At 38.4% G+C, this 14730-nt stretch overlaps 1 protein-coding gene across 1 annotated transcript in view; it reads left to right on the forward strand.

The window, feature by feature from the left end:
* Nucleotides 1–4742: 4742 nt before the first annotated feature.
* LOC124164022 (endochitinase-like) overlaps nt 4743–14730 on the forward strand; it is a 47527-nt gene continuing 37539 nt past the window's right edge. Inside the window, exons 1-2 of the mRNA XM_046541171.1 lie at nt 4743–4813; nt 14628–14704. Of these exons, the coding sequence (XP_046397127.1) occupies nt 14647–14704 (58 nt within the window). The 5' untranslated portion in view covers nt 4743–4813; nt 14628–14646. The remainder of the gene's footprint in view (nt 4814–14627; nt 14705–14730) is intronic.

The following is a 14730-nucleotide window of genomic DNA, read 5'->3' on the forward strand; positions in this document are numbered from 1 at the left end:
AACCGTTTATTAATGAAAATGCAAAATAGCGAAACGTCGGTCAGATGATCGATTTAAAAAAAGTAGCGTATGTCTCTAAATATCCACCACTTGTGACGCATTCGTACTTTTTCACTCTAATTGCTAATTGTTGCGCAGCATGTTTCACAGCTAAGAGGCATGATGAATATAACCCCCAACCCAACAGCCTCCCCCTCCTTGCATTCACATTTTTTTATAGAATACGGTGGTTTCCGATTATTTTTTATTGCCTAAATCGGAAGATTATTACTCCTGGAGTACGCCTTTTACGCTCATAGATTTTTAAATGACGATATCTATTTTTCGCGATTAAACGAAAAGTGAAAAATTTCAAGCGCGCGAAAACGCGACGGCTATGTAGGAATGATGGGAAAAGTCCGTGTGACGTATTTCTGGTTCCAGCTATCGCCGTGTGAGGTGACCTTGACGCGAGGCTTTGAGCGTTGATACGACGCAGGCTGCTAGCAGGTAGCAGAGTACCCTGCTAGCTGGTAGCGCTTGGCTTAAATAAGGACTATTATTACCCTATCAAAAGAAGGAAACTTTCCGAACTTAGGCAATTTTAATGGTTGATTATTAAGACATGTTTCCCTGAGCTCCGTGCCTCATGCATGCATTGGTAATCTCAGACAATGTAAAACTCCTATCTACTCGTATAGGAACTAGGTACCTGTGACGTCACGTGGAGTGGCATCGCATGGGCGCCAATCAAATGCGATTAAAATTGACCATTAACATTCGTTTAAACTGGAATCTCTAAAACCAAATAATTTATATATTATGAATACACTAATTGTGGGTAAGGAATCGCAATCAATGCCTTTCGTTTTCTTTGATAAAGGAAACTACCCTATTCTACCGATTAAGGTAGGTTTCCATGTAGTATTAAAGAAGTGATCTGGGAGCCTCCCTTTCCTTCCAGCACTACCTTCTTTAATTCACTGTAAGGCCTACTCTCTTTCAATCTATCTAAAAATCCTATTCTTTTCCTTCACCTCCCTCGTTTCCCTAACATTCTACCCTCTAACACGATTTTCAACATTCCCTCCCCGCTAACCTTGAACCAGATCAGATAGCTGATCAGATGCTAGCCTTGAACCTCGCATAAAATTAGTAATATTTTTACGTAACTAGGTAGATCAATATCTAGATATTACCCGATATATTTTTAATCTTCTGTGAAATTTTTATTACACGCTATATCCACTTACCTACTGAAATAAATCACGCGCAGTTAGGTTAACATAATAATGCCAAGGAAACAAACATTATGTAAAGTAAATGTACCTGATAATCTTGTATGACGTGAGGCAGTATGTGGTGGAAGTTCTTAATATCAGTAAAAGTGGGCATTGCAATAACTCAGTGGAAATATTGCATGTCCAATTTTACTAGCACCCGATAATGCCGTTTAACAGTGAAAAATACTGTACTAAAATTTGCCTATTGTGGATAAGTACAAATATCTAATCATGAATACAATTAACTTCCATTGATGTGGTGAAACATATTACACAGGTTGTCCACACATTGAAATTCTGAAAATAAATGAATTTTTTTCCTTATATTCACCAAAATTCCCTGACTAAATTTTTCCCATACAAAATAATGCACTAATCATTTTAACAGTACTTCAGGAATAATATTGCAATCAAACTCGAATACTAATATTAAACATGATAATAATAATAGAATAATTATAAATAAAATTTATTTCTCAGATTAAAATTCAGGAGCAAAGGGTGGCTAAATGGTATTGGGTAATTATTTGCAATGAATTTTTCTTCATTTAAATACGCAAAGAACGGCAGGGTATGCTCGCTTCTCTGATATCCGAATAATTGACTTGTCTTTATTTTTCAACGATAATGTCAGAAAATATATTGGATAGTATAATATATATAGTCCTCATGTCCTTTTTATATACCTACAGCTTTCCTCGACTGATATTCCATCATCACGGTCGTAAAGGAATAATTTAATGTACACTGTGGGCTCGATCACCAAAGCCGTTCAATGCCAATTGTGATAGAGTTTTCACAATCGAAAATTCCCTATTGTTTCTCTATCAGGTATGATTTTTTTCATAAGGTTTATGTAGGCTGATAAGATCGTCGTACATTCAATAAGAGTTGAGATGTTCTCCTCATTAGAAATATTTTTTGCCAGCTAATTGTCCGTTTCTCTTAATTTTCAATAGGAAAATTGAAAATGAACCAACTCCGTGCGTCTCGAAGCCTGTGCATTCCTGACTTCCTTCGCTAGAATTTAATAGATTAGGAATCTATGAGTGACATAGTTTCGAGCATAATTTTATGCTGAGTATCAAAAGGTTCGTTTGCAAATAACAACGTGCATTAAATGACGTAATTCTTCCATCAATCTCATTGAATGCATTAGTTTTTCCGTCACTCTTTTGGAACGGCGAACTCTCCATTCCTTCAGACTGCAAATAGGAAAATCCCTCCTCCCTTGCATTTATCAGCCCGTGGAGTAATACGACCCGATGTTCCAGGTAAGGATTTACTATCTACGGCACTTTTAATGTCTCTCTATAATGGTTAGAAGACCTCTCTACCTCTTTGTTTCCCTGAACCGATATATGATCAAAATTGTTATTTCGATTCAGGCAGATTTTCGCGGTAAAATGTGAATTAACGGCCCTAATAGCTCTTGAGATGTACTTTCGAGTTTATGTAGTGATCCAAAAACAATATAATGGGACTCCTAACACCCGATGACAAGCGGTACGTCAGGTACTTGCCAAAATGGCCGCTATCTTAAGGGATTGAGCCATTTTCGTAACTTACAGCGCGCACAGTAAAATTTAAGCGCCACAAACGTCACCATCCGTCTTATTTTTCAATAAAAAAGCACTGTACACGAGTCTGGGCCGAAAATGGATTAACAAAAATAAATATTTAACAATTCTTTCCGTCTTTGTCCTTCATCGCATTCATCTTCCTCATGCACCATGTAAGCGGATGGTGAATTTCTGACTATCCCCATGTAGGCAAGAGAGGATCGCAAGGATTCACAAAGAAACAAATGAACAATTTTTCATGCTTACTTCACCATCGTTCTTCGCTGTGTCTCTCTTCGATTGGTTGAGCAGAGCAGTGGCGCAGCGAGGGGGGGGTTTTGGGGGATAATCCCCCCCAGAGCTCAGTTAAATTTTTAAGTTAAATCTATTTTACTTAATTGGATTAATATTGCTTATAGAATAGTTTGAGCATTGACAAAATATCCCTCAGAGGGCCGTTAAACTCAACATTTTTAACCATTTATCTTATTTTTTTCTGGGGGAGGGCCCCCGCACCTCCCAATTACCCTGGAGGGTATACCACAACCCCAGGCACCCCAGTATTAGTTGCGCCTGAAACCCCCCCTAGCCTTAATTTCTAGCTGCGCCCTTGGAGCAGAGTAATGTGATACATATTGGTGAAATTGCAGGAGTTTCCAGTGCTTCTTATCGAAGTCCGTGACCCGGACTAAGCCGCAGCCATGTGATGTACTGTCACATTCAGTGAACGAGGGGGGGCAGCACATGACCCTTTTCCTCGCTCTTCTAGGATTCTGGCTTGGGAGAGTGTTCACAGACTTCACCCGGGACGGCCTTTCAGAATTCATCCCTATCCTTTAGGCTTGGTCGTTGGTTAGGTGTTGCTTCCAACAACTATTAAATTTCACTCAAAATAATGAAATGGATACATAACCTTTGTAATATTACGACAACGCTCCCGATACCCCTTGTCATAATGCCCTGAATTAATTAACTCCTTATTTTGAAGTTCCTACGGGGATTTGTATTCACAGAAACCCATTAAAATGTGGTCTCCGTGGCAGTGGTGTAACGTCCACGCCTGCCAGCCCAAAGGTCGCGAGTTCGAATCCAGCAATAGTGGACCCCGCAATAGTGAATTTTGGGCCCACAGAACATGAATACCGATTATTATTTAATAATGAAATAATGATAAGAGAGTGACAGTGATGATCCTAAGAGAGCCATATTGATTAACGACAACATTTCATCTACATACCTACTATCCCGCAAGCAGTCTAAAAAGGCGTGTGGCTAGAGGTGTTAGGACACCAGCCGTTTACAGATAAAAAGTAAATGCTTTAAGGAAATTACGGCTAGCATGTATTTTAGTCCTTTGTTTTCATCGGGGGAAAAACGAATTCCCCCACCTCTACGTTCGCCTAAATATCTCTCTTAATTTATCGCTTCTGTTGGACCTGGAAATATAATGGGGCTCTAAGATGATAATCTCCGTGATATTGTTGCTAATATTAAATATTCCTATTACCATTCATCTTATAATATCGCCGAAAAACAGCAATATACCTATAACTGTGTTAGAGAACCCTTAGATGAGTGTTACTTAAGCTCTATTGGGCTCAACTCAATTTTTTTCTGATGGAAGAAGGAATTCGTCGTTCTATGAAGGATTAAATGCGGGTGGCTTTGGGATTTAAAAAAATGTTTTTTTTTAATTCCTTTCTTTCGTTTGCTGAGTTTTTCCCGGATTTTCATACGTTTCAAACAATAACGTATAAAAAATGTCATCGTTAAGAAATGTCTCATTATTTACTCTCTCACGTTACCACGGATCTTCCAGCGCGTCTAATCCCCCCCCCCCCCGCCCCTCCCCTCCCTTCCCCCACTCGCCCCCCCAACAGCACTTGATAAATAGGATCGCTGACTTCGGCTGCCCTCAATCCACCACGCAGTCACCAAGGCGACGGAGATCTTGCGAACTGAATCCCGGGGAGGACTTGCTCGAGAGGGGTGAGTGGTGTCATCTACATCTACATAATACCCTGCGAGCCACCTCTAGGGTGTTTGGCAGGGGGTGATCGATCACCAGCATGCAATTGGACTCCCACATGCAATATGTCTTTCCCTGCAGATGACTCCTCCATCGCATTACGTCTCCACACGTCTGTCATTCCTTCATCACTCACACTGAAGTTTTCAGAATATTGCGTTATTATATGATGTTAAGGGAATTAGGCTGGAGACTCAGAGGCTGCGCGCTAGGCTGAGATTGCTTGAACAATTGAGAATGGATATCTTTAAGAGCGACACACAGAACATAATATTAGAGCCACACTATATTTCCAGGTCCGATAGAAACGATAAATTAAGAGAGATGTTTTGCCGAACGGATAGATATGGGAATTCGTTTTTCCCCCGAACCATGAAGGACTCTAATGAATGCTAGTCCCAACTTCGTTAGAGCACTTCATTTTTATTTTTCCCATCGGATTACTCTCCGAAGAATCGTTGGGACTCCAACGTCACTTGGGAATCGTAGATTTACCTTACTTCACAATCCCTACCTACCAGTGGCAATTCTATGAAGTGGCACACGTTAATATTACGTTGAACCTTGGCAAACTTCAAGCATAACCGAAAGAGTACTTGTAAGGTGGATAGCATGGTGAGCCAATCTTTAATTTCTAATCTTAACCGCACATGAAGTGGTACATAAAAATACAAGAATAAAGGTATACAGGAAACAGAGAAAAGTATATAATTTTTATGCATGCGAATTTTCAAGCGTATTATTTAGCGGTTCTAATTAAACTCTTTTTGGCCAATCTCCCTCTATGAGCTCTGATATTTCTCAGGGAATAACGCGCGGAAATCGGCAATTTACGTCTCGTCTCTAAAGACATGAAGTATGATCATAATAATGCTCTGTTATTGTGTGTGTGGGATAACACACACACTGGGAAGTCATTTCCAAGTCACTTATTTTAGCTGTACATAAAATCAAATGTTCGCGTCTACCATTCACATTTCAACAAAAAAAACTTCACCGAACGCAGCTTCTGAGAGAATTAAATCCGAATCCGCGAAAATTAAATCACTGCTCTTTTATTTCATTTGTTTACGAGAAAAAAGGATACTGAGGATAGGAGCATGGAAACAATGGAGGAGCGCTTTGGACCAGCGAGCTAGGAATAATCGAAATACAGAGCCCAAAAGAGGGAGAAGCTAGAGAATTATATTCACAGGATCTCTAAACGGCAATGCGGAAGTTTAGATGATGCTCAGTAAGAGCGCCGGAATGCGTGTGAAAAGCTATCCAGACTACAATGAGAAGATAGTTATGGTAAAGGTAGAGACTAAACCGGTATACAGGGTGTACCATTTATCTTGACAACCCAAAATAACTTTTTGTCCAGATGCAAATTCGAAAATGTGTCAAGCAAATGTTCATTAGCCGTCAGGGGGACATTAATCAGCATGATTGCCTTCCTTGTAGCTTTTTTATTTACAAAGATATGAAAAGCGGTGCGTCTTTTTTAAATGGCACCCTATATTTTTTATTCTGTAATTCATTTCCTCACCTAAAGACTTATTCAAAAATGTAGAACAGTGGACCATTAACATAAACTCAGTGTTATGAAAAATGACTGACTCACTAGCGCTTAGTGCAGGTACGCGGGTAATGGAACTACTCCACTTGCTGATGTTGAAGGTGAACAAATGAAAACAGTAAAATTCACACCAGTCATATGTTTTCATAACATTGTGTTTATGTTAATGGTCCACTGTGCTACATTTTTGAATAAGTCTTTAGGTGAGGAAATGAATTACAGAATAAAAAATATAGGGTGCCCTTTAAAAAAGACATACCGCTATTCATATCTTTGTAAATAACAAAGCTACCAGGAAGGCAGTCATGCTGATTAATGTCCCCCTGACGGCTAATGGACATTTGCTTGACACATTTTTGAATTTACATCTGGACAAAAAGTTATTTCGGGTGGTCAAGATAAATGGGACAGCCTGTATACAGTAGTGGTACAGTAATACAGAGCACAATGATGAAAAAGTCTACGAATATATCACGAAAGAAAACAATCAGGTAAGAAGTAAAGAACATCTTATTTTTTTTAGGCGATTGGAACGTTGTCGTCGGCGAAGGTCAGGATGGGAGGATAACCGGAAAATATGGTTTCGAAAATTGAAATGAAAGAGGAATATGGAAGGTATTATAAAAAAGGACTCAGATTACTTGGACCAGTATTTTTTGCAATTATAAAGTCCTACGTTTTCATTTGCTACTTTATTTACAGCATGCTCATGTTAGTGTAAAAAAATCATATAAAATTAAATAAAGTAGTCAAAAGATAAAATAAGCTGATGCTTTTTTGAAAGGGTATCAACAATCCTGAGATTGGTTCGACGCAACTCTCCACTCAATTCGCTGGCCAACAAATTTTTTTACACTTAATATCAAGCATGTAGGTACTTATTTCTTCTCTTTCACTCACCTCCTTACCTGCTATTCCATTTATTCATATTCTTTTCTTGCCATCCACTTGTCCATCGTCACCTCTCTTCATGAGACCATCATTCCTCGACATATGCCCGATTAAGTTGTTTCTTCTTATTATTACGTTTCAGGAACTAGTGGATAAAAGTATCCGGGATATAGGAAGTACATAGACTGTAGAGGAAGGGTGGAATAATATTAAAACGGGAATAGTCAAAGCGGTGGAGAAGTCAATTGGCTACGGTGACAGAAGAAGGATAAACAAACCTTGGGTCACGGTGACAATGGTAAAAGAAATGGAGGAGAGAAAAAAGTGGAAGATCGTGAACACAAAACAGAGCAAAAGAATGAATAGGGAACTAAATAATCCATTACGACGTGAAACTAAGAGGGCAAAGGAGGCTTGGTAGAAAAGACAGTGTGAGGAAATGGAAAAGTTCCAAAAGGATGGAGAAGTAGGCGCGTTGTACGCCAAAGCTAAGTCGCTATCGGGCGGAAAAGGGGACAAGCCATGTCTAAAATTAAGGCTAAAGATGGGAGGATGCTAACCGAGCGTGAAGAGGTACAGAGTAGATGGAAGGAATACGTGGAGGATCTGTATGACGGAAGAAGCAGGCCGGAGAGATTGACTCTAGAGGAGGAAAGTGCAATGGAGGAGGATAATCTTGGGCCAGGGATATTAGATTCGAAAAAAGAGAGAGCACTTCGTGATATGAAGGCAAGGAAAGCTGTAGGCATGGACAATATTCCGTGTGAGCTTCTGAAGAATCTAGGGAAGGATAGTAAGAAAAGGTTTTTCGAACTAGTGCGCAGAAACTATGTGGAGGGATGTTGGCCGGAGGATTTCGTGAAGACGGTTTTAATTCCGCTTCCGAAAAAGAAGAAAGCTGTGGAATGTGGAGATTACAGGACTATCACCCTAATATCGCATGCGGCGAAAGTGGTGCTGGGGATATTGAACAGACGAATGGAGGCGAGGGCAAACGAGTATTTGTGCGAAGATCAGTTTGGTTTTAGAAAAGGGAAGTCAACTCGTGATGCAATAGCAATAATGAGGTCCCTCGTGGAGAGGAACCTAGAATATGACCAGGACGTATATCCCTGTTTCGTGGATTTTGAGAAAGCATTTGATAGGGTAAACTGGGTAAAGTTAATGGATATTCTCAAGAGAATAGGTGTAGATTGGAGGGATAGGTGACTGATTCGTAATCTGTATACTTATGGCCCAGACTGCGCAAGTGAGGGTAGCGGACGGAGAATCTGGGTGGGCAAGCATTGGCCGAGGTGTGACGCAAGGATCTCTTCTATCGCCGCTGCTTTTTAACGTATACGCTGAGGAGATGGTAAGGGAAGCGTGGGACGAGTTGGAAGCTGGAGTGAAAGTGGGAGGAATGGTGTTTAAATCGGTAAGGTTCGTGGATGATCGGGCGCTTATTGTTAAATATTGTATCTAAGAGATCTATTCTGTTTATTAGTTACTGTGTTTAGTTGAAGTAAAAATATATATTGTCCTGTGCGATATGTGAAGTTTTTTAGTAAAAATAATTAAAGAATTAGTGGAAGTTTCAACAGGTCATGGACCCAGACACCTATATCCACCGAACGCTTAGATTCTGATGAAAACGTAAAAAATAGAAGAAAGAAAAAGACAATATTGGCGTTAAAAAAAACTAAAAGAAGATTTTTAAAAATAAGGCACTCGGCAACAATGACAGACGATCTATCAAACATTGAAATACTAAAAGGAGCTGAAACTTTCGAATTGTGGAAGTTCCAAATACGAATATACTTCCGAGCAAGTGGCCTACTTGACGTGGTCGACGGAATTCAACGTCTGGCTGATGTGAAAGATGAAAAAGACATACGTCACTGGAAAATGTTGAACGCCAAGTCATAGAAGTATATAATAACGACTATTGATAAAAAGATAATGGTGCATATTATGTCTTGCGTTACTGCCCATGATATGTTTAAAACCCTGACGAATATATACGAACGTGATACAGAGCAACAGAAGTGTAATTTACTGCAACAGGTCTACAATTTCCGTTTCGAGAAGAGTGCCGACATAATGACGAATATTTCCAACATCCAATCAATAGTTCATAAACTTAAAATGCTACAGCAAAATATTGATGAAACCATGTTAATAACGAAGATACTTATTGTGCTGCCAGCTGATTATCAAAACTTTAGCACCGCGTGGGAGTCTACCGTGAAAGACGAAAGAACAATTGAAAACTTCATAGCGAGATTTTGCGGCAGAGGAACAAAAATTTAAAAGCTCTAACGACGAAGTCATACAGAACTCAGCATTAAGAGCGGAAACGAAATACTCGAGGAACCAAAATAAATTTAATAGCAAACCATTGTTTTGCAGTATATGTAAGAAAAACAATCACGAAGAAAAGAATTGTTATTTCCGAGAAAGATCGAAATATCAAAAACTGTGTCATCACTGTAAAAGACCGGGATATTTTATGAAGCAATGCCGTTTTATGAAGGATGAAGAAAGGAAAGATAAAACAAGCAAAAGTGCATTCATCAATTCTACTGCATTTTTCAATGAACGAGTAAATGAAGAAATTTGATACTTCGACAGCGGAGCCAGCGAACGTATGTGCAATGAAATTGGAATATTTAAGGAATACCAAGAGATTAGCGAACCCAGGAAAATAAAAATTGGAGACGGATCAACGCTGGACGCGGTTGGTATAGGGACGGTGAAACTTCTGGCGAACAACGGTGAAGAATGGATGGAAACAATCCTTGAAAATGTCTTGCATGTGCCTGAACTTAAAACTAACCTTTTCTCTATGGGAATAGCCCTTGATACGGGATACAAACTGGAATCTGATGATAAGAAATGCGTATTGAAGAACATGAACAATAAAATCTGTGCACAAGCAATTCGATCCGGTAAATTGTACGTAATGGATTTTCGAACAACCAGGCAATCAACTGGTGAGTTATATTTGGCAAAGAAATCCGAAACTTTGCAGGAGTGGCATGAGAGATTTTGTCATCAAAATTTCACCTTAGTGGAAAAAGTTTTAGAAGAAAATAAAATTCCATTTATAGAAAACAATCTCAAGTTTTGCAGTTCCTGTGTAGAAGGGAAATATGCAAAAAGAAAATTCACTCCAAGCAGCAGTACCTCTAAAAGCATATGTGAATTTATTCATGCAGATTTATGTGGACCGATGGAGACAGAGTCGATTGGAGGAAGCAAGTATTTTCTATTATTGAAAGATGACCTATCACACTTCAAAGTAGTATATTTTTTCAGAAACAAAAGCGAAGTGAAAGAAAAGCTGAAAGTTTTTATAAGATACGTAAAAAATCAGACTGGAAAAGGGATTAAAATTTTTAGAAGTGACAATGGATCTGAGTTTGTAAATAAGGAAGTGAGAAAAATATTTGAAGGTGAGGGCATTTGTCATCAAAAATCTGTGCCCTATAATCCTGAGCAAAATGGGAAAGCTGAACGAGAGATGAGAACTTGGGTGGAATCACCTAGAACAATGTAGTTGAATAAGAAACTGAGCAAAGAATTTTGGGCAGAAGCAGTTAATACTGCAGTGTATGTGATCAATAGAACTGGAACAAGCTCAATTAAAGGCAAAACTCCTTATGAGTTATGGTTCGGTAAACATTTTGGAGATTTTGAAAAGCTCAGAGTTTTTGGATCAGAAGTCTATGGTCATGTGCCATTTCAGAAGAGACAAAAGTGGGATGCCAAAGGCAAAAAAGGGATGTTTGTGGGATATGAAGATTGTTCAAAAGGAGTAAGAGTATTTTTTATGGATAAAAGAACAGTTGAGGTAGTTAGAGATGTAGTCTTCATTCCTGGAATTAAAAATAACTGCAAGGAAGAGAAAGAAATTAAAAAGACCATAAAAAGAGCAAAGGTGGAAAATCAAGATGAAGAAGATATAGTACAAAAAACAGAAGGTGTAACAGCTGGAAGAGAAGAAGAAGATGAAGGATTACACTACAATCTTAGAGACAGAAATAAACTTAAAGCAACAGATAACTTGAAGGAATATCAATGTAAAACGGCTTTAATTTCGTATAATGAAGCTGTAACTGGACAGGAAAAAGATAAATGGATAGAAGCAATTGAAGATGAAAAATCATCGTTGATGAAAAATGAAACATGGAATAATGTCAGTCCTCAAGATGCCAAAGGGAAGAAAATTTTAACCAGTAATTGGGTATTCAAAATCAAAGAAGACGGGAGATACAAGGCTAGATTAGTAGTTAGAGGCTGTGAACAAGAGAGAGGAATTGACTATGAAGAAACCTTCAGCCCAGTGGTGAATACAACATCACTGAGGATACTGTTTGCCATTGCAGCTAAAAATAATTACAAAATGAAGGCATTTGGTATTAAAACAGCTTTCCTTTATGGAGAACTAGAAGAAAAAATTTACATGAATGTGCCAGAGGGTTTTAGTGTCAAAAATAAAATTTGTCGTTTAGAAAAATCCTTATATGGATTAAAACAAGCACCCGTGAAATGGAATCAAAGGTTGAAGAAGTTTTTACTGAACAGAGGGCTTTTTCAGTTGAAATCAGAGCAGTGTGTATCCAGAAATGAGAACAGAACTCTGTATTTAGCTGTGTATGTAGATGATGGGATCATGATAGGAGAAAATTAATCTGATTTAGACAATATATTAGATAGTTTAGGAAAGGAGTTTGAAACAAATACAAGAAATAATCCAAAGGTTTTAATCGGCATAGAGGTAACAAAAACTAAGGACTCTATTTTCCTATCTCAGAAGGGGTTTATTATTAGATTAACAGATTATATATTAGATAAATTCGAGATGAAAAATACCAAGGGAGCTGATACACCACTTCAAATTGGGAAAAGAGTTGACGAGCAGGAAGAAAGGGATAAAGGTGTTCTCAAGCTTCCTTACAGAGAAGTGGTTGGTAGTCTTTTATATTTGACGAATAAAACAAGACCTGACATGGCTTTTGCAGTCAACTATGAAAGCAGAAGTCTGGAAAATCCAACAAAAACAGACATTGAAAATGTAAAAAGAACATTGAAGTATTTAAAGAATACAGAGAACCTGGGTACTCGGTACAAAAGAAGATCAAACTTGACTCTGACTGCTTATACTGACTCTGACTATGCAGGTGACTTAAAGACTACGAAGAGCACAAGTGGATACGTCCTGATGTTCTGTGGAGGTCTAGTAGCCTGGTGGTCACGTAAACAAGCAATTGTGGCTCTCTCCACTACAGAGGCAGAATATATTGCAGCAGCAGAATGTGTGAAGGAAGTCATTTATGCAAAAACTTTTATTGAAGAATTGGTTGGTAGAGAATTGAGTGTAAGTTTACATCTGGATAATCAAAGCACTATTCGACTAATTGAGACTGGGCAGCTTAATAGACGAAGCAAGCACATTGATGTAAGATATCATTTCATTTCTGAAAAGGTGTCAGAAAAAGTAGTGACTTTAAATTACTGTCCAACAGAATATCAGTTAGCCCATATATTTACAAAGCCCCTCAATAGTATCAAGTTTCATGCACATAAAAACGTATTACTGTCAAGTAATTGAAGGAATTTTAATTTTTGCTTAAACCTAAATGTGTGATCAATTTTTGTTGTATTATGGTTATAATTATATGAATTAATTTACTGATGTAATTTTCAAGAAAAGTTTTATGGTGTTGAATGATGTAATTTGTTTTCTGTTGTTTCCAAAGAAAAAAAAATGAGAGAGAGTGTTAAATATTGTATCTAAGAGATCTAATCTGTTTATTGGTTACTGTGTTTAGTTGAAGTAAAAATATATATTGTCCTGTGCGATGTGTGAAGTTTTTTAGTAAAAATAATTAAAGAATTAGTGGAAGTTTCAACACTTATTAGCAAGTCAGCGAGGGGACTGCAAGCTCTAGTGGATGCGTTAGACGAGCGGTGCGAGGAGTATGGGATGACGATTAATCACAAGAAGACTAAGGTAATGCGGTTTTGTAAAGCATCGCGAGCGAGGAATGTGAGACTCAAGATAAAATTAAGAAGAATGGAGAGGGTGAAATGGACGAAGAGGAAAAGGAACGACGAAGTGCTGGACATGGTGGGTGAGGAGAGGCAGCTGGATTACTTAGTGGGGAGGGGATGTTGAAAACGGTGTTAGAGGGTAGAATGTTAGGGAAACGAGGGGGGGGAAGGAAAAGAATAGGATGTTTAGATAGATTGAAAGGGAGTAGGCCTTACAGTGAATTGAAGAAGGCAGCGCTGGAAGGAAAGGGAGGCTCCCAGATCACTGCTTTAGTACTCCATTGAAACCTACCTTAATCGGTAGAATACTATAATAATTATAATAATTATAATAATTATTATTACGGTTCGCATTAGGCTTCTCTTTTCTCCCACTTCTCTTCGCTCTTCCTCATTACTCACTCGGTCTATCCGTTCGATTTTCACGTTTCTTCTGTAGCAGCAAATTTTGAGTTCTTCATTTCTCTGTTGCTTTCACATGCCTCGCAGAACACATTTTCTAAACAGTGATAGCCATGATATTCTGGCGAGAGGGCAAACTATACGATTTACATACCGAGTACTCTCTCGACGCTGTTACATTTCGCTAAGGTTCAATGCGATTCTAACCATCACCACTACACAAACATCTCATGATTGAAATTCCAATGCATTGAGCAGCATCTACCATTAAACTTCCTCGTCTCACAATAAAATGACTATAAAGCTAATCCTATACGAAAATTATGCATCAATATGCTTCGCCCCTATCTTTGGGAATACAATCTTTCACATCTCATCGTTGCACGTGTCTGTTGGGAACTTTCTAATGTTTTTAATTGAACTCGTCACTACTGAGTCTGTCTTCTTCTTGAGGATAGTTGGAAATCAACAGTATTAGGAATTTTATCCCTAGGGAGTTCCAGAGTAAGGCCACAGATACTTTGATTTTATATTTCCAAGCACCTTCTCACCTAGACCTTTCCTATTTACACTATCCAATTCCGTACCCGATATTTCTGCGTACTTTTGAAATGTTAGCGTGACCAAGTCAAAGTCCTCTGCATTTGCGATGAAAATGTTTGCGTCATCGGCGTTAGCGGCCAATACAACTCTCCTTTCTTAAGCTCTAGACTGCTCCAGTTTCACTTATGTCAACAAAATGAAAAAGTATTCCCAAAAGATCAAAACATTTTACTTGTCGAAGTTAATCAAAGGAGAAGTTCTGAACTTATGTTTAATGACTCGACAAATTTTCTCCTGATTTCAAATTCCTTTCATATTGTCATTTTTCGGTTTTCTAGGTGCTTAAAAATCTCTACGATGAAAAGAGTTGGCGTTTTTCTGGTTGTCTGCCCATTGCTAGCGCTTGCTTGGCTAGGTGAGTAAAATAATAAAATGCAACTC

The sequence above is a fragment of the Ischnura elegans genome, chromosome 8, assembly GCF_921293095.1.
Source record: "Ischnura elegans chromosome 8, ioIscEleg1.1, whole genome shotgun sequence".
Lineage (NCBI taxonomy): Eukaryota > Metazoa > Arthropoda > Insecta > Odonata > Coenagrionidae > Ischnura > Ischnura elegans.